Raw genomic sequence first — 26,626 nt, forward strand, 5'->3', positions numbered from 1 at the left:
AGGATTAAATATAATGTACAACAGAACATGACTAACATTTTATGAAAACAATTTTTCTTTTATAATTTTTATTATACTGTGGAATCCCCTTTTTAAATGAAGATACATCAGATACTGTCACTGGAAAAACCATTTACAAAGTTCTATTTACATGTAACTTTTCCAGAGTGCATCTATTGCACAAAGTGAGTATGTGGGTTACTTCATTCAAATAACAAGAATTTGCAATTTAATGACCAAGATAATTCTCCTTGAGATCTCTAACAATCTGTGAGTTTTTTATACACAAATGTATATTTGGTCTTTTAAATGACAGGCACCTTTAGGAATGTATTTCACCTATACTTAAGACTTCTACTAGATTTTAGCTACAAGTTTATAGCACCAAAATCCACTTTAATAATATCAGCATTAGTATTAATATTGATGTTTTTCAATACAATTTCATGTAGACATACTTGAAAAATGAGATCTTCAAATATAAAATTTTTCAAAATGGGCAATTAAAAGCCTTTAAACAGCAATTTAAAAATGCAAAGAATATTCTTTGATTAGATAACCAGGTAAGTTTAAATTGGTTAGCCTACAGAATGTATGGTCTTAGAAAAATCTTTGGTTTAAAAATCAAGACTATGTGAGAACCCTAATCTATTACAACGCTTTAGAGCTATATATAGAAATACTGAATGTTACTAAATGGTTAAGAGGTGCTGGAGTTTTAAAGATCAAAGTAAACACCAGTTTTCTCCCTTGTAGTTACAACTCTTGAAAAGATTTTCTGTATTCAGTTGGAAGAATGTTCAGCTTTAAAGATATTCATGAAATCTTTTCTTCAATTATGTAATGCACTGTCACAGCTGAGAACTGGAATGGTATCAGCTAAACACTTAACTTCTTCATACTTAGGTAAATAATCAGTGAAAAAGAGATTACCCGTAAGTACCATACACACACTATGTAGGGTCTCGCTTATGTCTATTAAAAAAAAACCTGATGATAGAAGGGGTAACATACTTATCAGTTCACTGACTTATAGACAAAGCAAGCAAGGAAGCCCTGGGTGCCTGCTCCGTGCTGACTCCCCATCCTGCTGGAAGGGTGCAGTCTCTAAAGTCAAGTACATTTCCAAAGTTGCATATGAAAAGGGGACACACACACACACACACACACACACAGAAACCCTTGCTAACTTGGAAAAAAAAAATCAGTGGTCTCTAACTCAAAGGGAATAGTGCAAAGTCGATCTTTGGCCCCTTTAAAACACTGGATATTGATTCAGAAAAACAAAGACACCCACTTCTTCTGAGGGAAGCTTTTGCCTGTTGAGAAGGGTTAATACCAGATCACACACAAGAAGCTGCCTAGCTCAATAAGTAAACTGTCCAGCCCAAGCCAAAGGAGTGACGTTTTATAATTCAATTTCAAAAATTCTTTTTAAAAGAATCAACACATCTATCCCTACTTTTAACTGGGATTCTTCCCTTTACTCCGTGTAAGTGATAGAGGATAGTCAGGCCTCAATTTTGGGGGTCAGGATTACTCAGATTTTTTCCTGCCTGCCCTCTGTAGCTGGGCCAACTCTGCCATCGTCTGCTCCAGGCGCTGCCCTGAACAGGTCCACATCCCACCATGGTACACCGTGCAAGTGCTCGTTTGAATACCGTGAGCAGTACGAAGAAACTTCTCTTGTGAGAGATTCCTTTTACACAATATGGACAAAAAAGCCAGATGATGAGAGGGAATATAAAAGTAGATGGATGAAGAACAGTTTTTCCTACTGGTTGGAAAATTCGTGGAGTGCCAATTCAGTGTTATTGATGTAATTCTGCAGTGCACACACAAACTTTCACGATACTGTGCCACAATTTATACACATGCCAGTTTCTAATTTACAGTAAGCATCAGTTTAAGTGACTATTTGGCATGTGCCTCAGACTTAAATTCCATCATGTTTGTTATCTTTGATGTCATGTGTTTAATAACCGCCTTTTTTCTTATTATCCTAAGTAACCAAGAGTTGACTATATGTATGCTTTTACAGGGAAGAAAACAGCTTGTCTACTTCGATGCTTTTTACTATGAGCTTTCACAAAAATTTAGTAATGCCCACATTATTGAAATAAAAAACTATAGTGAATTTAGCCATAACTGTCCTTTTAAACAAAGTACTAACCTGGCCAAGCTGATGACTTTGTTGAAACAAGTCCAGGTGTTGGTGCCACAGTGGACAAGTGCGGTGACCAGGAATGTGCAGAAGGCCCCTTTCTCTCCCCAACAGACCGGCTTTTCTCAGCCGATGACCAGATTTGGAGTCGTTTTAAAACTCTGGTATCTTGCTTTCTTGATAGAAGCAAAAAGCACACTCTTGCCAAGTTCATGTATTCTAAAACAGGACAGGGCTCCATGTGATGGAATAAGGAAAGCTGTGAATGTCTTGTACCTAACAGGTACAATAGCAATTCTAATGGCAGTAATGTCCCTTTTAGATTTAAAAAAGATCAGTCCTTAAAATGTTCATACTATCTACGTAAATGATTTCCTAAACTTTTTTTACAATTGCATTTTTAAACTCATGACTCCTCACAAACCATTTAAGCTAAATTAAAACTGATTTTAGCAGAAAGAAATAATGTTATAAAATACAAAATATCACCTACTATTGATTTTGCAATTTGAAACTGATAATGTAAACTAGAAAAAAGATACATGTAGTTAAAAAAAAAAAAAAAAAGATTTCCAGTCTTTTCCCTTCTATCCAGGAAAATTTTATATCTGACATCACCAACATGAGCCCTTGGTGACCTTTTAAAGTCTCCCAAAGATTGTATCTCGGTGGATTTACTGGTGGTCTCCTTCAACTCGTCTTTTGCGAACTGTGAAAAAAAAAGAGAGGATGTTAGAAATCCCTGTTACTTTGTACAGGGTTAACTTGCTTGTAACAAACAAGTTGCTGCAGAATCCAGTTATAGTTGTACTGACATGTAACGTCCATTTACTTGTTAAGCACTGAGGGGCTTCAAAATGAGAACAAAGACGTGTCCTCAGCTCCCCTGTGCTTACACAGCAGCATCAGAAATCTAAAATCACGGTCATCAATCACCTTTAAGTCATTGCACCCATTTGTTATTTAAAAAAATTGACACCTCTGTTAAAACGATGAATTATAAATTACTGTGTTGAATTTTGAAATGACATTCAGGAAGCTGGGGTTAGAAAGTATTAAAAGCAACAAATATTTGCATGCTCTCCTGATTAGGCATTACAATGTATCTCCTTAGTTTGTGAAAGAATATACCAAAAACATTTTTTTTTAAGTTATTTATTTATTTAGAGAGAGAGCACAAGCAGAGGAAGGGCAGAGACAAGGAGAGACAGAATCCCAAGCAGGCTCCGCACCATTAGCACAGAGCCCAATGAGGGGCTCAAACTCACGAACCATGAGATCATGACCTGAGTTGAGATCAAGAGTTGGATGCCTTAACCAACTAGCCATCAAGGTGCCCCAAACATTTTTCTCATTTTAAAGGTAAATGACTTGCTACTATTTCCCAAATTTTCTTTCTAGGGTCTCCTACAAAATGAACCAGGCTTTGACAAAACAACAAATACAAAGTAATGAAAGTCTCAGATCCTGGTAATGTGGTATAAGGTCACATGAGGGTACCATAATAAACTTTGGCCACCAAAGTGGTCAACTAATTCAGTGGATGGTGTACAGAAAGGCGCATATATCTCAGGAGTTCCCAGCCTCTTCACAGACTGATGACCCCAAACCATTACGCTGTACTCAGTAACAGTAGGATAGAGTCTTCAGGCAGACATGCAAGTGATGTGCATAAAAGCTTGTCTAGCTACTGGCTGGGTGCTAGCTAGAAAGTAAAAACCGGGAGATAAAAAGTATCAAGTTCCCACGAACATTTTTATAAATAATTAAGTACACCCCGGGCTCTAATTTTAGTTCATGTTAATGAAAAGCAGGTTTCCTGTGTTTACTGAAATACTAAGGGAAAAAATCAAATAGAGACTTGAGTCCTCAAATACAAACCTAATTCATATATATAGATCTCTGAAAAACAAATATCAAAAGGTAAATCAGATTAACTCTTTAGAGTAGAACATTTCCAAGAAAAATTTGAATTGCAGCAGGGTTTGGATGTTATTGGCAGACCATTTATGATGTTAAAATGCATGTTATAGGGGCTCTTGGGTTACCCAGTTGGTTGAGCATCTGACTCTTGAATTTGACTCAGGTCATGATCCCAGGATCATGGGATCAAGCCCCGTATGTGGCTCCTTGAGGAGTGTGGAGCCTGCTTCAGATTCTCTCTCTCTGCCCCTCCCCCCACCCACTCACATGCTTGCTCTCTCTCAAAATAATGTAAAATAAAATAAAATGCATGTTATTAAAAAATACATGTTGTAAACAAGATCTAAGACAAAGTGGAGCAAACAAGAAAGGAAGAAAATTAATTATGTGGTTAGCTAGTGTAAGGACAGTAATAGGAGACTCAAAGTTCAATCAAATATTGCAACATATACCATATAATCTCTTTGCTGCTACAGCTAGGACACTTCTTAGCTGGAGAGATGGGAGTAGGTAGGAGTATTTGGATGAACAGAAAATAATGAGAGGAAAAGATTATCAAAATCAACACTAAAGATCTGATACAGCCCGATTTGCAAGATGAAGAAAAACAATATGCCCAAGAGATTGTATGTTTCAAGTTTTGTTCTTTGGTATCTCTTTCTGGTGGCTACATAATTAGATTGCATATCAGAGCACATGTCTTTATGCTGGCAGCCTTGATCTGTGGGCAGCACTCAACGCAGGGCTCTAAAAAAAAGCTGCGGGTGCTAGAAGCACATAAAGTGCAAGATGGGTCCAAGAGCCATTTCCGACTCTTCTTTCTCACTTGGCATCTACTTGTTACAAGCAGGTCCTCGGCTCAGCCTCTAGACGAGAGGCTTATAAATCTGGCCCTATTAACAACTCTTTGGCAATTTCTTTCCAAAACCTACTCCACTAATACAGGTTCTCAATACTCTATGATCCATCAATTGCAAATAAGTTCTAACCTCATATCCTATCTCTGGAAGAGTAAATAGTTATTTTTTGAAGTATCATTTTAATCATGTATTTGGTGGCCTATAATGGCTCTCAAATGCCTCCCACAAAAAATCCAAAGAAATGAAGTTTCTTCCCATGTAATTTTAGTGCCTTCTACTAGCATTCCCTCTTAATCTGCTGACATCACTTTTTTATTCTGTTAGCTTTAAACAGCAAGTACTTATTGAAGAATTATTCTCAAGGCAGCATCCTGCAATGAGAGTCAGTTTTCAAACTCTACAAGCTGTCCTCAGTATATAAATAACTCGCTTGATCCCAAATCTGGGTTTTTATCCGCGCAATTCCCCCACTCCAGGAATGTCCTTATTCTCATTTCACGTCTAAAAATCTGGCTTGGATCAGAATGCAACAGCATGAGGTGGGGGTCTAGAGAGCTACCAACACAAAGCTGTCTGCTTTCTCTCAGTTCTGCTTCACGTCAGACCACACCTTCAACATGACCTCCTCATCTCTATTACACGTGGCCCCCGGCACCTACTCACCTGCATAATGTCAACTGAAAGCAGCCTAGGAAATAGTTTTTATGTGTTCTCTCATCTTTTGGTAGATTGTTGATTCTTGATGTAATTAGCGTGACTTTGCAAATTACACTGAGAATCAACAGTATACCAAACACACCAATTTCCTAAAATGCAAGAGGCTAAAATCTTCTATGGGAAACTAAGTCATTGAAGAACAGAAAGGGTTTGAACTAATACTCTTCAAAGTAATTTGGGTTGAGGGAAGGAGGCTGTAACATTTTCTGCATTTAAAGAATGCAAACTCAAATATGGTTGAAGCTTAAAAGAACTGCCTCACTTTGAAGTGCTATTCGGTTTAGGAAATGTTATTTTATCTCTTGTCTAAGTACCTGTTTAAAAAATCTTTCAGTGACAAACACAAAAGGTTCAATTTTTGGAAACATGTAGAAACAAAATTATAAGCATCATATTCTTTAATTCAGCCTTGGCCAGAACACTTGCATCAAACAGAAGCACAAGCCTCAGCAGTATTTCAGTGGGAACCAGGAAAAAAAAAGGGCAACGTCTGACGTTGACTGATGTGCACTGCGAGAGGACAACCTGCCCGGTAATGGCTGTGTCAGGGAGACCGGTAAGGACAGCCAACACTTGTGTGCCACACACTATAAAACTTGTATCAAAACTAGAATTACTCCATATTTTATCATGTAAAACTGGATTTCTGCCTAGGCCTGTTTGATAAAAAGGGCAAAAAACTTTCCTGTCATGTTGAAATCTTTAATCAGGAGGTGGCTTGTAACAGAGAACAAAATATTTGTTACAGGTAGCATTTATTATGTTTCTCGTAGAAAACCGTTCACTTAAAGCTGTGAAATATTTGTAAGCAGATCCACTAACCCAATAATCACTACAACTGCACTTAAACTGAACTCTACTTCAATCAATATAAAAAGGCTTGTGCAGATTTAAAAAACAAAGGCCAAGTAATTTGTGCAGATTTAAAAAACAAAGGCCAAGTAATCTGTGTTAACATTTTTTTTTAAAGTAAAAAAATGTTCCTCCAATACAGTAGCTTAATAATATAATTCAGAAATTTGATTTGAAATGCATATGTCTTACCTAAGTCATTGTTTTTTGTTATAGCATTAGCTGCCCTGGTTCGGGGTCCCTGCTGTGTAAACTGATAACCAAATTTAAGGATATTTGTATTTTCCTCAAGCATGTTGGCGATTTCCAATTCCACAGCTGTCCCCAACTGCTGCCTCTGGAATAATTAAAAATAAAGAACAGTATTAATAAACTAATTCAAAATATTTTTCGAGGTAAATCAAGACTAAGATATTCAGGTACATGCTGATTCTGTTGGTCTTTTTAAGTTTTCCCAATTCTTACAATATACATAAATAAGATAAACAAATCTTAAAGTTCAGTATATGATCATACAGACATCAAAAAATGAACATTACCAAAACAAGATACCACTTCATACCCATTATTACAGGATGACTATAATCAAAAAGACAATAACAAATGTTGGCAAGAATGTGGAAAAATTGGGAACCTCACACAGGCTGGCACAAATGTAAAATGGTGCAGTCGCTGTGGAAAACAACATGGCCATTCCTCAGAAAGTTAAACACAGCGTTACCACCAGACCTCGCAATTCCACTCCTAGGTATATGTCCATGAGAAATGAAAACCTATGTTCGTATAAAAATCTGTATACGAATGTTCATATCAGTATTCCTAACGTTCAAAAGGTAGAAATAACCCAAACAGATTATTTAGCCATAAAGATTAACTACTGATACATATTACAACATGGATGAACCTGCAGAATATTTTGCTAAGTGAAAGACAGTAGACACAAAAGACCGTATACTATATAATTCCATTTATATGAATTGTCAAAAATAGGTAAATGTGTAGAGACAGAAAGTCAATTAGTGATTGCCAGGGGCTGGTGGGAGGGGTGATGAAAATGTTCTGGAATTAGTGGTGATGGCTGCACAATTCTATAAATATGCTCAAAACCCATACTACAAATACTAAGGTAACATTCTGGATGCTTCAAATGTCTTCATCTGCTTTCAGGCCGCCACCTTCCCACAAGACTGCCCCAAAGCCTTCCTGCCACCTGCCTCCTAAACCCCCAGCCCCTACACAGCAGAGTGGGCTGGAGCTCCCACAGTTATCGCTGTAGAACACTGACCTGATTGTCAATCTTGAGCTCTGCCAGGGTTTCATTATCTCTCAAAGCATCAATCAGTGCTAGAATCCCAGCTCCTGTAATAAAGTTGGACTCCATATTTAAGCTCTTCAAATTTTTGTTCACTCTCAGCATATCTGCAAAAGCCTAGAAATTAAAGAAAGTATTTGAAGATAAAAATTGACAGCGTCTATCACATATTATACCTACTATAAACAAATACACTAATTAACAGAACAGCTTTGATGTTTCTCATTAGGTTGTTTTATCTTGACACACTACCTCACAGGCTTCACATGTATCTACTTTTCACAAGTACCCTGTCACAATATTTAGATTTGTCACTGTTGATAATATTCTCTGCTGCTGTTCACACTGTTATGTTCATTCACACCATATTCCTTGCTTCTTTCCCCTGTGTCTCTCAGTTTCTCTCAGTTTCTGGGTAGGACTAACTTCATCGAGGTCTCTTTGGAACAACTTTTCTTACTTAGGTCCTACTGCAGTTAGGTTACTGTGTCACCAAAGGAGGATAAATTGTGGATTGCTTTTCACGGCAGAGACCAGAAGGGATGCCTAAGGCAGAAGGCCAGAAAAGCTCACAGATAAGCAGAACTTAAAGTCAAGTTAAAACAACAGGCAAGAGGGGGCAGACAGAACTTGGGACAGGTATCTATTTCACTTTTGACACTACATAAAAAAGCTGGCTTTGAGATGGGAAAGATGGATGTGGGCAGCTCAGTGAGGAGACTACTGCAATAATCCAGGTGAGAGAAGATGGTGGCTAAGACTGACCAAGGTGGTAGTTGAGAAAGGGGTGAGAAGTAGTTGGATTCTGGAATATTTTGAAGACAAGGCTGGATATACATTTAAGGTGGTGAGAAAGGGAAGTCAAGGATGACTCCATTTCTTTCTGTCTTAAGCAAATGAAAGAGTGAAGTTGTCATTTAGTGAGACAGGAATGAGTGGGAAAGGAGCATGTGTGGGAGGGAAGTCAGGAGTTCGGTTTGGGACTATTTAGGATGTCTGTTAGACATCCAAGCAAGCTGTTAAGTAAGTAGGTGGACAGGAGTATGGAGTTCAGGACAGAGGCACCAACAGGGCATAATAACACTGGAAGTCAGCAGCATATATAGAAAATACACAGCAAAGAAACAGAGTGACATCAACTAGAAAGTGAGTGTAGACAGAGAAAAGAAAAGGGCCCAGGATTGAGCCCTGGGTCATTCCAATCCTTAGACGTTGGGGAGATAAGGAGCAACCAGCATAGGGACCAGAGAAGGGATGTTCAATGAGGAGGGAGGAGAATCAAAGGGAGTGATGGCCTCAAAGCCAAGTGAAGAAAAAGGTTCATACCTTAACCCAGGAATGCAAGGTTGATTTAATATGCAAAAGTTCATCAATATAATATACCAGATTAACAGAGTAAAGGACAAAAACCACATGATCATCTCAATAGACACATTGAAAGCAGTTGATGAAATCCAACACTGTAGATCCATGAATGAAATCCTCTGCAGATGTCAAAAGAAAGGTCTAGAACTTTATGCAGTGATATGAAAAGATCTCTAAGATATACTGTTGAGTGAAAAATTAAGTTGCAAAACAGCATATACTGCATGACTTCATTTATGTTTTTAAAAATTATAGAAAATTGGGGCGGCTGGGTGACTTAGTTGGTTGAGCATCTGACTCTTGATTTCAGCTCAGGTCATGATCCCAGGGTCGTGGGATGGAGCACCATGTTGGGCTCTGTACTGAGCATGGAGCCTGCTTAAGATTCTCTCTCTTTCTCTCTCTCTCCCCCCCACTTGCCTGTTTACACTCTAAGAATAAAAAATAAAATAAAATTGAAAAATTAGAGAAAAGAAATACAGGTGGGAATGCAAGCTGGTGCAGCCACTCTGGAAAACAGTATGGAGGTTCCTCAAAAAACTAAAAATACAACTACCCTACGACCCAGCAATTGCACTACTAGGCATTTATCCACGGGATACAGGTGTGCTGTTTCAAAGGGACACATGCACCCCCATGTTTATAGCAGCACTATCAACAATAGCCAAAGTATGGAAAGAGCCCAAATGTCCATCGATGGATGAATGGATAAAGAAGATACCACATTTTCTTTGGAGTGTTACCGGCAATCAAAAAGAATGAAATCTTGCCATTTGCAACTACGTGGATGGAACTGGAGGGTACTATGCTAAGTGAAATTAGAGAATGACAAAAATCATATGACTTCACTCATATGAGGACTTTAAGAGACAAAACAGATGAACATAATGGAAGGGAAACAAAAATAATACAAAAACAGGGAGGGGGACAAAAAAGAGACTCATAAATATGGAGAATAAACTGAGGGTCACTGGAGGAGTTGTGAAACGGGGGGATGGGCTAAATGGATAAGGGGCACTAAGGAGTCTATTCCTGAAATCACTGTTGCACCATATGCTAACTAATTTGGATGTAAACTTTAAAAAATAAAAAATGAAATTAAATAAATCAAATTATTTAAAAAAAAAGAAAAGAAATACAGGAACAAACCCATAAAATAGATTATGTACTGCTTAATAGCTAAATATCAACTGAAAAAAGAGTACGTCATGTTCATAAAATCAGTTTAGCCATCTCTGTAACATACGCTTGTATATAGCCATCATTTCAATATTATCAATAGTAGCTTACTTACAGCAGCAACAGGGTCATTGCTCCGGGTGGCTGCAAGACTGAAATATTTCACATGTGTGTTGGTTTCCAAAGCTTTTGCAAAATCTTTTAGAGTTGGAATTGGGATATTCTTGAAAGACAATATGTGAAATATTACATTTTAGTTTTCAAGAAATTCAGTCTATTAATTAAATATATTTGTACTTTTTTTTTTAAGTTAAATGTACTCAAATTATATACACATAGCATTTAGTCTACAAATGAAAACAAACAGCCTCCTTCATATCTATGTGATTTCTCTCTTATGGTACATCTGCTCAAACTGTTGATCTAGAGCAGAGTATATATCATTATTTCTCTAGCATTTAAAGAAATTTCCATTATTCTACACTCAACTATTTGGATTATAGGAAGTCAACACCTTAGTATTCAAAATGGATCCACTCTTCTACAGAGAGAGAAAGAGGTCACTTAGTTTAAGCTACAAGGCATTAAGTGAGATTAATCTTACACTACCTGAAATGTGGAAAGATAGACTTCTAGAAGGCACTAATTTCTTCCTTTAGTACCAAGACTACAATTCCCTGTAGCCTGGTTATTTTTTGACCATTACTGTTGATTTAGAATGTGAGGATTTTTTTTTTTTTTAATTAAAATTAGTGATCAACTAGAAATGTTAGCTTTTTCCAAGGCTTTCCTTCTTTTGCTCAGAGGAAGGAACAGCTGCTAAAGGAACAGAAAGGTCTTATTCTCTAGCTTCTTATAATTACCAGATGCTCCCACAGCCCTCAAAAGACATAAAATGAGGAATTAAAAAAATAATAAAATAAAAAGGAATTCTTAATGTAGCTCTTATACAATGACCATTACTCTAGAGATAATTTGAATTTACTCTTCATAAATTTAATTATCCCTAGGCCCTCCTACCTCATTTCTCCTTTACTCCAAGGAAGAGCTACATTTTTAACAACTCAGTAAGATCCCAGAAAGCCTACTTCTAGGTGTCTACTCAAGAGAAATGAAACATGTTTGCATGTTCATTATGTGTTTAATGGCTTTATTATAATCATCCCAAACCAGAGAGAATCCACAGGTCTATCAACTGGTGAATGGATAAACAAACTGCAGCATATCCACACAACAGAATACTGCTCAACAAACTGATACATCCAACCACAGAGATGAATCTCAAATGCATTATGCTAAGTGAAAGAAGCCAGACTCAAAAGACTACATACTATATGATTTCATTTGTAATGCATTCTGGAGAAGGCAAAATGATAGGGAAAGAAAACATATCAGTTGCTGTCAGGGGCTAGAGCTGGGGGCAGAAAATGATGACAAAGGGGAGTAACATGTTCTATATCTGTGGTGGTGGTGATCTTACAACTTATGCATTTGTCAAACTCACTGGACCTGTACATGAAATAGCGAGAGTTTCACTATATATCAATTATACCTCAAGAAACCTGATTAAAAAAAAAAAAAAAAAAAAAAAAAAAAAAGAACCCAAAAGACTAAAAAACTCTTTTTACTTTGAGAGCCAGAGAGATTTATGCTGACAGTCTGTAGGGTTTACAGGTTTACATGCTACTCTTTAAAAAGCAAGTCAGAAAAATATTACACCTTAAGCTCTAGGAATCTAAGCATACTGTTAGGACCAAAAACTTTACCTTTAAGTAGAAAGAATTACACTATATCAAAACTGCCCAAACTCTCATCCTACAGCTGACTCAAAGCAATTAAAAATTTTATTAGTTGCTTAGCATACCTACCTTTATATTATTCAAATTGACTTCAACAAGACGAACATCATTTTCTTTAATTCTCTTTAAAGTCTCTTCAACATTGGTTGGATTTGGTGGCTCATCAAATACTGGAAGAATCTTTTCACCTTTCACCACATCTGTAGTAACAAATGAAAAGAGTAAGTGTCTTATTGGCTGATACTATTACAGTGAATTCATATATGAACTTGATCACACACACATACATGCACGTTCAATAGAACTAACCAGAAAGCTCCCCCACCATTTCTAAAAGATCCGTTATGTGTTGACACATATTTAAAGCACTCAAATAAAATGTTATCCTCTTGTATTGTTTTCTCTGAGATTTAATTAGTAATTACTGTAAAAGCAGTAAGAATCACAGACTTGAAGAAACATAGCCTCGGTGAAAAGAGTAAAGTGAAGGAAGGATACATGACCTCTTTCTCTTACGGGGAGTACTGCATCTGGGGAAAGGGGGAGGACAAGCAGGAACAGGGAATGGGGAGACAGAGAAGCAACGGTATATAAAAGAGCTACTGAGACAGAAATCCCCCAAATTACTGCCCTCCTTCACTTCTATCCCCCAATCCTTCATCATGTATACTATACCCACACACATAGCCAAAATACAACTATGCAAAGTTGAAAGAGGACATAAAAGCCTTGAATCTTCTAATGAGATCTAAGTGCACTTTGATGTGTGTGTAAAGGTCTATGAACACGTGTAACAGGCAAACTTTTATGGATAAATTTTCTGGGGAGAAAACCTACAGCATCAGATTCACAAAGAGGCACATGACATAGAAAGATTGACAAGGTCACTGTCTGGCTTAGTTCTTCCTTTCTGCCTTCCTCTAGCTTTTTGTAGCAAAACTCATCTTAAGACAAAGTATACTGAATAAATTCCCTTCTTTCAAAATACCACACACATACACACATAGCATCCTGAGGAGATCAACTTAGATGATGGTCTGAAAATTATTTTCCTGAGGAGAGTTGAAACATCTGGGTGTATCTAGACTGGACATATATATTAAAAGGAAGTATGCACATTTTTTTCAGATTTATCCTGTAGAAGGAGAAGAGAGAATTTCAAGTTGTTCTGAAAGGCTGGATTAGAACAGGTGTAGGTTGCCAGGAGGCAGAATATGGTTCAATACAAGGACCAGCTTCCTATCAGAGCTCTGCTAAAAGGACAGAATGGGCTCCCTCTCACATAAGTTCAGCAAGGTAATCTTCTCCAAGACTATAGATCAAGGGGGCTGGAGAAAAAAGATTTCTTACCATAAAGAAAATTAAGTTCTATCTCAATTCTAAACTTTATAAAACCAAAATATTTCTTTCTTAATTCCACAGAATATATGTGTTTAAAAAGCTTTACTTCTGAATAAAGTAATGGATCCAATAAATGGAATGCTGAAACTATTAAGAAAGGCTCATGGGAGACTTTAAAATGGATGGATCAGGAGGCACCTGAGTGGCTCAGTCGGTTAAGCATCCGACCTTGATCTCAACTCAGGTCCTGATCTCAGGGCTGTGAGTTCAAGCCCCATGCTGGGCTCCACACTGGGTGTGGAGCCTACTTAAAAATTTTTTAAAAAGGGATGGATCAGGCTGCTAACATGTGAACACAATGATGACTTTTGGCACATTCCCCAAAGAGGAATGACCAGACTTGATATACGATTCAATTACCACTTAGGAAGCATTCTTGCCCCAAAAAACAAAAACCAAAAAGCTGCACATACGCCTCTAGAAAATAATAGTTTTCAGAAACATAGAAGACAGAGAAATATGTAAAATGATACCACAAGGGGAAGATGGTGATGGAGTAGGAGGACCCTAGGTTCGCCTCGTCCAATAAGTACAACTGGGTAACTCTCAGATCATCCTAAATACCCCAGAAATCAACCTGAAGACTAGCAGAACAAATCACAAGTAAAGGTAGAAAAGAGGCAGACTGAAGAAGGTAGGAAGGGTGAAGACACAGTTTGGGAGAGAAATGGATTTGTGGCCTCTGTGGTAGGGAGGGAGCTGTAATCAGGGAGAAGGATGAGAGGCAGACTAGCACTCAGGAAGGAGCACAGGATAAATGAGTCCCCACAAGCAACTGGCTTGGAAGGTGAGTGGGCTTGAATTTCATGAGTTCTTACAACCAGTGGGGCTTAAGGCCTGGATTTTTAAAGGTCAGTGTGCTTGGCTGTGGGAGACCTCGGAGGATATTGAGGCTGCTGGAGAGAAGACAGGCGAACAGCCTGTGGACATACAGCGTGGAAACAACAATCTGAAGAGCGCCTGGGACATACAGTTGGGAGGTTAGTTGCCTCATCTCAGATTGTGTCCCAGAGAAGCAGCATTTATGGACCTCTTCATAAAACCATTACCCTTAAGAAAAGGACACACAGCTGACTTTCCTAATACAGAGAAACAGGCAGAGAGACTTAGACAAAATGAGAAGACAGAGGAATCTGTCCCAAATGAAAGAACAGGGCAAGAACATGGCCAGAGATCTAAGCAAAACAGATATAAGTAACATGTCTGATGGAGAACTTAAAGTAATGACCATAATACTCACTGGATTTGAGAAAAGAGTGGAGGACATCAGTGAGACCATTACCACAGAGAAAGGGAATAACACACCAGAGATAAAGGGCTCAAAAAAAGAAATGAAAGACAGGCCTGAAGGAAAGAACAGGATGGAAGAAGCAGAGGAATGAATTAATGACCTAGAAGACAAAGTAATGGAGAGTAATCAAACTGAACAAAAGAAAGAAAAAATAATTATGCTTATGCAAAACGAAAATAGATGTAGGGAAGGCAGTGACTCCATCAAACATAGTAACATTCATATTATAGGAGTCCCAGAAGTAGAAGAGAGAAAAAGGGGCAGAGAATTTATCTGAAGAAATGATAGCTGAAAACTTCCCTAATCTGGGGAAGGAAACACATATCCACATCAGGAGGAACTGAGATCCCTCAACAAAATCACCAAAGAATTTCCACACCAAGACACATTGTAATTAAAATGGAAAAAAATAGTGATAAAGAAAAACCATTAAAAACAGCAAGACAAAAGAAGACAGTTACAATACAAAAGAAACCCGATAAGGCTATCAGAATTTTTCAGCAGAAACTATCCAAGCCAGAAGGGAGTGCCATGATATATTCAAAGTGCTGAATGGGAAAAACCTGTAGCCAAGAATACTCAATCCAGCAAGGCTATCGTTCAGAATACAAGGAGAGGGGTGCCTGGGTGGCTGAGTTGGTTAAGTGTCCAACCGTTATTTCGGCACAGGTGGTGATCTCGTGGTTCGTGAGTTGAAGCCCCACATTATGATCTGTGCTGACAGCGTGGAGCCCATGTCAGATCCTCTGTCTCCCTCTCTCTCTGCCCCTTCCCAGCTTGTGCGCTCTCTCTCTCTCTCTCAAAAATAAATATATTAAAAAATGTTAAGAATAGGAGAAATAAAGTTTCCCAGACACTGAAAGGAGTTCATGACCACTAAACCTTCCCAGCAAGATATATTAAAGGGGACTCTTTGAGTGGAAAAGAAAGACCAAAAGTGACAATATGAAGGTAGGAAACACAGAAGCAGTAAAAATGAAGATTTCTGTAAAAAACGAGTCAAGGAATTCACAAAATAAAAGGATATAAAATACGATACCATATACATAAAACATGGGGAAGACAGAAGAATGGGTTCAAACTTCACTACCAGCTTAATATAAACTGCTATATGCAGAAGACATTATATACAAACTTAATGATAACCAGAAATCATAAACTACAAACTGGGGTGTCTGGGTGGCACACTTTGTTAAGTGTCCAATTCTTGATTTCAGCTCAGGTCATAATCTCATGGTTTGTGGGTTGAGTTCTGCATCAGGCTCCACATTGACAGTATGGAGCCTGCTTGGAATTTTCTCTCCCTCTGTCTTGCAAAGTAAATAAACTAAAAAAAAAAAAAAAAAACCAAACTAATAGATATGCAGAGTAAAGACAAAGAAATCCAAATATATCACTAAAGAAAGCCAACAAACCATGAAAGAAAAGATCAGAGAAAATCTGCAGAAACAACCACAAAACAAGTAAGAAAATGGTAATAAATATGTACCTATAATTACTTTGAGTGTAAATGTACTAAATGCTCCAATCAAAAGACACAGGATAACAGCATGAATTAAAAAAACAAGACCCATCTATATGCTGCTTATAAGAGAATAATTCTAGACTTAACGACACCTGCAGATTCAAAGTGAGGGGATGGAGAACCATCTATCATGCAAATGGATGATAAAAGAAAGCTGGAGTAGCAGTGCTAATATTGGACAAAATAGACTTTAAAACAAAGACTGTAACAAGAGACGAAGAAGGACACTATATAATAAAGGGAATAATCCAACAAGATAGGACAATTGTAAATATTTATGCACCCAAAATGGAAGCACCCATATACATAAAATAGTTATTAACAAACATAAGGGAACTAATCAGTAATCATGCAACGATAGTAGGGGACTTTAACACCCCACTTACATCAATGGACAGATCATCTAAACAGAAAATCATCAAGAAAACAATTGATTTGATTGTCTGGACCAGACAGATTATTCAGAACATTCTATCCTAAAACAGTAGAATACACGTTCTTTTCAAGTGCACATAGAACATTCTGCAGAACAGATCATATAGTAGGCCACAAAACAAGCCTCAACAAATTAAAAAAGACTGAAGTTATACCATGCATCTTTTCTGACCACAACACTACGAAACTAGGAATCAACCACAAGACAAAATCTGGAAAGACCACAGACACATGGAGGTAAATAACATGCTACCAAACAATGAATGGGTCAACCAGGAAATAAAATATGAAATTAAAAAGTGCATGGAAACAAATGAAAATGAAAATACAAGGGTTCAAAGCCTTTGCAATGCAGCAAAATTGGTTCTAAGAGGGAAGTGTCTAGCAATACAGGCCTACTGCAAGAAATAAGAAAAATCTCAAATAACCTAACCTTACACCTAAAGAAGCTAGAAAAAGAACAAACAAAACCTAAAACCAGCAGAAGGAAGGAAATCATAATGATAAGAGCAAGAATAAATGATATAAAAACAAACAAAAAAACCCCACAATACAACAGATCAATAAAACAAGGAACTGCTTCCTTGGGGGAAAACAAAAACAAAACAAAAAAAACCTGATAAACTTCTAGCCAGAATTATCAAGAAAAAAAAGAGAAAAGACCCAAATAAAATCACAAATGAGAGAGAAGAAATAACAAACACTACAGAAATACAAACAGCTATAACAGATTATTATGAAAAACTATTTAAGCCAACAAACTGGACAACCTAGAAGAAATGGATAAACTCATCAACATATATAAATTACCAAAACTGAAACTGTTAAAAATGGAAATATTTGAACACAGTGATTATCAGCAAAGAAATTAAGTCAGTAATCAAAAAACTCCAAGAAATAAAAGTCCAGGGCCAGATGGCCTCACATGTCAATTCTACCAAACATTTGAAGAATTAATACCTATCCTTTTCAAACCATTCCAAAATATAGAAAAGGAAAACTTCCACATTTGTTCTGAGGCCAGCATTACCCAGATACCCAAGTCAGATAAAGACACCACAAAAAAAGAGAACTATAGTTCAAATCTCTGATGGACATAGATGTAAAAATCCTCAGCACAATACTAGCAAACTGAATTCTACAATACACTAAAAAAATCATTCACCATGATCAAGTGAACTTATTCCTGGGTTGTTGGGTGGTTCAATATTCACAAATCAATGTGATACAATGTGATGTGTCAATAAGAGAAAGGATAAGAAACATATGTTCATTTCAACAGACACAGAAAAAGCATCTGACAAAGTACAACATCCATTCATGATAAAAACCCTCAACAAAGTAAGTTTACATACCTCAACATAACAAAGTAAGTTTAAATACCTCAACATAACAAAGGCCATTGATGAAAAACCCACAGCTAACATCTTTAATGAGAAAAAACTGAGAGCTTTTCCACTAAGGTCAGAAACAAGACAAGGATGTCCATTCTCATCACTTTACCTTTCTTTTTTTTAAGTTCATTCGTTTTTGAGAGAGAGAGAATGCAAGCAGGGAAGGGACAGTGAGAGGGAGACAGAGCATGCCAGGCAGGCTCTGTGCTGCCAGCAGAGAGACAGATGCAGGGATTGAACTCATGAACTATGAGATCATGACCTGAGCCAAAACCAAGAGTTGAAAGCTTAACCAACTGAGCCACCCAGGCACCCCTCACTCTCACCACTTTTATTCAACAGAGTGCTGCAGGTCCTAACCACAGCAATCAGACAACAAAAAGAAATAAAAGGCAACCAAATCACAAGGAAGAAGTATAACTTTCACTATTTTCAGATGACAGGACACTTTATACAGAAAACCCAAAAGACTCCACCAAAAAATTGCTAGAACTGATAAACAAATTCAGTAAAGTCACAGGATACATAATGAACGTATTGGTTGTATTTCTACACACCAATAAGGAAACAGCAGAGAGATTAAGATGTCAATCCCATTTACAATTGTACCCAAAATAATAAGATACCTAGGAATAAACCTAACCAAAGAGGTGAAAGATCTGTACTCTGAAAACTATAAAACAATGATGAAAGAAACTGAGACAACACAAAGAAAGGCAAAGACATTCCAGGTTCATGGATTGGAAGAACAAATATTGCTAAAATGTCTATACTACCCAAAGCAATCTACACCTTTAATACAATCTCTATCAAAATACCAAGAGCATTTTTCACAGAACTAGAACAAACAATTCTAAAATATGAATGGAACCATAAAAGACCCAGAATAACCAAAGCAATCTTGAAAAAGAAAACCAAAGCTGGAGGAATCACAATTCCAGACTTCAAGGTATATTACAAAGCTTTAGTAATCAAAACAGTATGTATTGGCATAAAAATAGACACATAAATCAACAAACACAGTAGAAAACCCAGAAATAAACCCTTAAGTATATGGTCAATTAATCTTCAACAAAGCAAGAAAGAATATCCAACAGGAAAAAGGCCCTTCAACAAACGGTGCTGGGAAAATTGAACAGCAAACACACAAAAGAATGAAATTGGACCACCTTTTTACAACATAGCAAAAATAAATTCAAAACAGATTAAAGATCTAGATGTGAGAACTGAAACCATAAAAATCCTAGATTGAGCACTGGCAGTAATTTCTCTGACACTGGCTACACCAACCTTTTTCTAGATAGGTCCCCAGAGGCAAAGGAAACAAAAGCAAAAATAAACTATTGGGCTATATCAAAACAAAAAGCTCCTGCACAGAGAAGGAAACAATCAACAAAACTAAAAAGGCAACCTATAGAATGGGAAAAGATATTTGCAAATGACCTATCTGATGAAGGGTTAGTATCCAAAATATATAAAGAACTCATAGAGCTCAATACCCTAAACCCAAACAATCCAATCAAAAAATGGGCAGAAGACATGAAAAGACATTTTTCCAAAGAAAACATAGAGATGGCCAACAGACACATGAAAAGATGCTCATCATCACTAATCATCAGAGAAATGCAAATCAAAACTACTATGAGATATCACCTCACACCTGTGAGAATGGCTAATACCAAAAACATGAGAAACAACAAGCGTTGGTGAGGATATGGAGAAAAAGGAATCCTCTTGCTTTGTTGGTGGGAATGCAGACTGGTGCAGCAACAGTGGAAAACAGTATGGAGTTTCCTCAAAAAAGTTAAAAATAGAGCTACTCTACGGCCCAGCAATCACACTACTGGGTATTTACTCAAAGAATACAAAAACACTAATTCAAAGGGATACGTGTACCTCAATATTTATAGCAGCATTATTCGCAATAGGCAAGATATAGAGGCAGCTCAAATATCCATCAAGTGATGAATGGATAGATGTGTGTGTGTGTGTGTGTATGTATACACACACACACACACACATCTTTTTATATACATATATATGTACATATGTATGTGTGTGTGTATATATATATATATACACACACATACACACACATCTTTTTATGTACATATATATATATATACATATGTATGTGTGTGTGTATATATATATATAAAGGAATATTATTCAGCCATAAAAATGAATGAAATCTTGCCATTTGCAATGACTTGGATGGAGCTAGAGAGTATAATGCTAACTGAAGTAAGTCAATAAGACAAAGACAAATACTATATGATTACACTCCTACGTGGAATTTAAAAAACAAAACAAACAAGCTAAGGGAAAAAGAGAGAGAGAAACTAAGAAACAGACTCAACTATAGAGAACTGAAGGGTACCAGAGAAGAGGTGGGTGGGGGGATGGGTGAAATAGGTGATGGGGATTAAGAACTGCACTTGTGATGAGCAACAGGTGATTAAAATTAAAAAAAAAGTGATACTACAAGGTTGCAATCAGTCAAACTGAGAATGTGGAAAATTTGACATGACAACCCAGTTTCTTAAAGAAATGGATACCATGAAGAAAGGGGAAGAGAGGTTGAGGAGGGGAACTGTTAAGAGGGGGGCGCCTGGGTGGCTCAGTCGGTTAAGCGTCTGACTTCGGCTCAGGTTGTGATCTCATGGTTCATGGGTTCAAGCCCCATGTCAGGCTCTGTGCTGACAGGTCAGAGCCTGCAGCTTGCTTCAGATTCTGTCTCCACTCTCTCTGCCCCTCCCCCACTCATGCTCTGTCTCTGTCTCTCCAAAATGAATAAATATTAAAAAAAATAATAAATTTAAAAAAATTAAAATAAACTTAAAAAAAAAAGAAAAATCAAGTTCCAAGAAATATCTACAGTATGATCCCATTTTTGTAAAAAACAAGACTATGTAAACCGTGTGTGTGTGTGTGTGTGTGTGTGTGTGTGTGTGTGTGTGTGTATGTCTTTGTATGAACATAGTAGAAGTCTAGAAAGACATATACCAAACCGTTAACAACTAAGGTTAGGGGTGGGGAGAGCGAAAGGCATGATGGCTATGAACAAGGACACTTTTTCTTTTTTTAATGTTTATTTATTTTTGAGAGAGCAAGAGTGAGAGCAAGAGTGAGAGCGAGAGCGAGACAGAGTGTGAGTGGGGGAGGGCAGAGACAGAGGGAGACACAGAATCTGAAGGAGACTCCAGGCTCTGAGCTGTCAACACACAGTCTAATGTGGGGCTCGAACTCATGAATTGTGAGATCATGTCTTGAGCCAAAGTCGGATGCCTAATGGACTGAGCCAGGAGCCCCTGAACAGTGACACTTTTACTTATGTCATACACTTAGGTATTGCTCAAATGTGGTACAAAGATATGTATTACTTTGGTCATTTTAAAACATCCTATAAACTATTTTTTAAAAAGCCTTGCTTTTGGCTATTTAATACTGTAACAGATTAAAAGGTTCAGATTCGGGGGCCTGGGTGGCTTAGTCAATTAAGCATCTGACTTTGGCTCAGGTCATGATCTCACAGCTTGTTGAGTTTGAGCCCTGCGTTGGGCTCTGTGCTGACAGCTCAGAGCCTAGAGCCCGCTTTGGATTCTGTGACTTCCTGTCGCTCTCTGCCCCTCCCCTGCTCACACTCTGTCTCTCAAAAATAAACATTAAAAAAAAGAATAAAAAATAAAAAAATAAAAGTTTCAGATTCAGATGGTTTCTCCTGAATCTGATTTTTATAACATAGTTTCTTTGTTAACATTGTTGTGGTTTTCTTGAAAATCAGTAACACTGAAAATAAAATCTCAACAAAAGCCAAAGTGTGATTAGCTTTCATAGTGTTTACCACTAGTATTATTTATATATTTATTTTTAATTTTTTTTTCTAGTGTTTATTATTTTAAGAGAGAGAGATAGAGTGGGAGAGAGGCAAAGAGCGAGGGAGACACAGAATCCAAAGCATTCTCCAGGCTCTAAGCTGTCAGCATGAAGTCTGATGCAGGGCTTGAACTCACGAACCGTGAGATCATGACCTGAGCCAAAGTCTGATGTTTAACCGACTGAACCACCCAGGCACGTCCCATTAGTATTATTTAGTGAGGTGAGAATAGTTCCTATTACATTTGCTGACACATTAAGAATATTTAATACTCTATTTTCAATAGTCTTCTATGTCAATACCATCTAACTGGAATCTTAGGTTTCAAGTACTTATGTGTAACATTTGGTATGTATATACTGAAGTTGATACATGAAGATAACAAAATATAGTACATTTAACAAAGGGTTCAAATTCACAACACAGTACATGTACTCACTTGAGAAATGTTCTTGGTCGACACCATTACTACTTCCCACTATATTACATAACTGTGCATTCGTTATCAAATTGTGCATCCCAAGGATAGCTATAAATATAGAAAAAGAAAGTTATTTTTATTTCCATCAGTTTTAACCATAAAGAATTGGTTTTTCAACCAAAATTTTCTGATTTTAACGTTTTCTGAACATTTTCCTACTCAATTAAAATACAGATTTTGCAGCCCCCAAAAAAGGAGACAATGTGATTAAAAAATCACCTACAATCCCTTTCTCATTAATACTCTTTTATTTTCCTCTTCATTTTGGAATTTAGATCTCCCACATTTCCAAATTCAGACCTACAACTGGAGCCAGACTAATCTTAAATGTTAATCTATGCTTAGCTCCATTTGGTAGCTAAGAGAGAATATTGAAATGATCTGTGTTTGCTGTTAATACTTCGCATAAGGTTTTAGGAACAGTGCAAGATAGATTTTCAACCTAACCGTTATTTTTACATTTGTTAACTTTCATGTTAATTTACATTCATATTTTAGTTAAGGGTAAAATACCAAAAGTATAGTTGAACTCTCATCTGTGAGATTAACTAGCATCCCTCAAAAATGACAGGAGAGATAAATTTGGTTTTTGGTTTTGATACCCTTTTTGCACAAACATGGCAGAAGCTACAGTATGCCCCCAGCCCACTCCACCCTGATGAAAGCACCATTTACCTCAGTCCTGAGCACCCCAAGGAATAAGACACCTGCTCTGGCTGTAGACTACACTTTGTCCCTGTCCTGGGTCATTCCATAAGAACCATCACTCTTCTTTCACACATGTTAGCTCTTGGGGTTAGTTGGTGCTAAGATATCCCCATATGTCATATTTTTCTACCAAGGAAAATGGGTGTGTGCTGAGGCTGGTGGGGGAGATACTTGTCCAGATAAGAAACTGGCAATGATGAAAACAACAGGGCGGTTTGGAGTGTTCCGTATATACTTAAGAAAAGATGGGAAAGTGGTGAGTATAAATGCTTTCCAGTTATTCATCTTGGGGTCCTCTTTTTCTTCAAAGTTTATTATTTATTTTTAGTAATCTCTACACTCCATGTGAGGTTCAAACTCACAATCCCAAGATCAAGAGTCGCATGCTCTACCGACTCAGCCAGCCAGACGCCCCTCATCTCAAGGTCTTCTGATAAAATGGGACAGCAGTTGATGCTGGAGACTCTTTTTCAATGCTTAGATAGGACAGCTTCTAGCTGAGCACCAGCTGATGAAAGATTTTCATAAAGACTTTCAAATATGGTAACATGGGAAAAGATGTCAAATAATACAATACATTCCATTAACATAAAAAGTTCACCACTGACAGTATTTTAAAAACTGAAATCCTTTATGTCACATTTATAGTGTACAAAACAAAGCCAAATATGTGGTCACTGATTCAACAGCACTTTGCTAGGCAAAGGAAGCATCTGTATGACGTATACAGGGATGTGCTGGTACTCCCCTCCCCTCCACACTCATTCACAAATGTGTTTTAGGAGATACCTGCAAGGTCACACAATTCTGTATCAGAAGCACTTGTCAAAGCTTCTTCTAATTCTGGGTCAAGAGATACTTTTTCTTCTGGGAAAGTCTGTACAGGCTTCTGTTTAGGGATAAATATTTTCCCTGTAAAATAAAGCAGTTTGTTAATTCCAATACTACTGCTATGAACTAACTTATTACCATTTATTCTTCTAACAAAAATTATGAAAAGTACAATTGAAGCTGAAGGAAAAAGTCAACAAGATAAACAATTACAATAACATTTCATCTTCAATATGTATTATAAGTTTCCAGGGCAATGTTTGGCTGTACAAGTTGAAATGAAGAAAAAAAAAAACACACCTGAGGAATTCTATTTGTGAAATTAAAAATAGGATCTTTTTGGAGTAATTATGAATTACTAAACAAATAGCAAATTAAAAGATGAATATAGGAATAAATTTTAAGAATCTATAAAACTTTAGAGAGATTTAAAAGACCCTGCAAAATCCACTTTTTTTTAATTATTATTTTTTTTAGTTCTTATTTATTTAAGAGAGACAGAACAAGCAGAGGATGGGCAGAGACAGGGGGACAGAAGATCCAAAGCAGGTTCTGTGCTGACAGCAGAGAGCCTGGCGTGGGGCTCAAACGCAAAAACTGTGAGATCATGACCTGAGCTAAAACCCAGAGTCAGACGCTTAACTGACTGAGCCATTCAGGCACCCCTCCACTTTTTTATTCTTAAGCAACAAGCTGTTACAGTCACTTAGGGGATGGCAGAGGCAATTTTGATTCCAGAAATTCAAGATCTAATTGCAAAGAAATTCCTGTATGTTCTAAGTGGTTTCGTGAAACTTTAGGTCACCGTTCATCTAAGCCTCGATGGAAACTAACAAGGGTTACCTGATAAGAAACTATTATGTGAAAATCAGTATTTTGTTACCATATGTCCAAAGCAAGATTGAAAACATGAAGAGAATGAGAAGTGATAATGACACAACTGCTGATCAAATAAGATGTACTCACATGGCAGAGCCTGAGTTACTAAGATTGCCTCCAGTTTCTCTCCCAGGACACAAAGTGATCTGGAAAAGGCCTATGCATAGATTCACAGATGTGCCAAAGAAACTACCAGAGAAATATGAAAGAATATGTGGCCTGATGGATCTATGCAGTGCTCTATCAGAAGAATGTGGGTTTAGAATCAGTGAGTGTTGTGTACTTCTTCAAGGTACACATCAATTAGTGTACCCATAAGGAATCCCACCACAATAGACTGCTCCCAGGACTCTGGCCAAAACTGTTCAGCTATTTTCTGCTAAGCCCATCTAAAGGATCTTAATTTCTGATATTGTATGTTTTTTATGTTTAGCATTTCCATTTGGTTCTTTTTAAAAAAATAGTTTCCATGTGTCTGCTGAAATTCCTCATTTGTTCATGCGTGCTGTCTACCTTGTCCCTCAGATTTTTTGGCATTTGTTACAGTTATTTTTAAAGTCCCTAGCTGATAACACCAGGATCTGGATCATGTCTGAGTCTTCTATTGACTGTTATTTTCTTGAGTATGGGGCTATGTGTCTTATGATCTTTGACTACAAGCTAAGCATTTTTGTGTAAAAGTATGGCAGAAACTGAAGGAAAATCTGGCCTTTGTTGCAACTTTAGTTTGATTCAATTCCTCATTGGCCTCAAACATTTTGAATATAGGATCAGGACTTTCTCTTCAGCAAGGCCTTGTATTATAACCATGGTGAGGTTCTGGAGATGTCCTGAGCATCTTCCCTTTTTGAATGGTGAACTTTGAGAGATTTCTCTTGATATGTGGCCTAGGCCATCAGCTTTCTGGATGACTGCGGAGCTCTCTTTGTTTTCCAGTCCCATCCCCTAATTTTGGGGCCTTGGCAGATCTTTCAGGCCCTCTCGTCTTATCTGCTTTATACTCTGTGAAGTTGGGGTTGGCCTTAAAGGGATTTGTCCCACCCCTCCTGCCTCTCCCTCAGTCTCTCCCAGCTGAAAACCTATGCCTCAGGAATTTTCTCTTTGCTCTACTTTATTGCGTCTGTTCTTGTAGTGTCCCTGGCACTAAATGAAGACCTGCAGGAAAGAACTGGGGGTGCTGCACTATCCAATACGGTAGCCACTAGCCACATGTGACTACTTAAATTTAAATTAATTAAAATTAGAAATTCAGTTCCACAGTCACAGTTCAAATACTTGATAGCTACATTTAGTTAGATGGAGCTACCACACTGGTTAACATAGACACTGAATATTTCCATCATGGCAGAAAGTTCTAGTGGACAGCACTGCTCTAAGGCTTCTCTGGATTCTAATCTATCATCCAATCCATACACAGTCATTAAAAGTTTGTTAAAAGTAAGGCTGATTTCTCCTTACTCCTTTCTATGGTAGTTTTCTGTTTTTCCCTACATTTCATTCAGAAAAGAGAGAAGTGGGTCATCAATCTCAAAAAGGGTTTGCCACTTTCTAGAATCATTTATGTTTTGTGTCCTCAAGCTCTCCGATAGCTTTTTAAAAACTATAATAAATGCACTTAGGGGCACCTGGGTGG

At 37.3% G+C, this 26,626-nt stretch overlaps 1 protein-coding gene across 1 annotated transcript in view; it reads right to left on the minus strand.

Annotated features, from left to right (window-relative positions):
- Window positions 1-1,745: 1,745 nt before the first annotated feature.
- TMOD3 (tropomodulin 3) overlaps window positions 1,746-26,626 on the minus strand; it is a 79,723-nt gene continuing 54,842 nt past the window's right edge. Inside the window, exons 4-10 of the mRNA XM_060618514.3 lie at window positions 24,073-24,195; window positions 22,534-22,623; window positions 12,241-12,371; window positions 10,488-10,595; window positions 7,802-7,945; window positions 6,709-6,853; window positions 1,746-2,873 (exon numbers count right to left, since the gene is read on the minus strand). Of these exons, the coding sequence (XP_060474497.1) occupies window positions 2,839-2,873; window positions 6,709-6,853; window positions 7,802-7,945; window positions 10,488-10,595; window positions 12,241-12,371; window positions 22,534-22,623; window positions 24,073-24,195 (776 nt within the window). The 3' untranslated portion in view covers window positions 1,746-2,838. The remainder of the gene's footprint in view (window positions 2,874-6,708; window positions 6,854-7,801; window positions 7,946-10,487; window positions 10,596-12,240; window positions 12,372-22,533; window positions 22,624-24,072; window positions 24,196-26,626) is intronic.

Source organism: Panthera onca, chromosome B3 (assembly GCF_046562875.1).
Source record: "Panthera onca isolate mPanOnc1 chromosome B3, mPanOnc1 haplotype 2, whole genome shotgun sequence".
Taxonomy (NCBI): Eukaryota; Metazoa; Chordata; class Mammalia; order Carnivora; family Felidae; genus Panthera; species Panthera onca.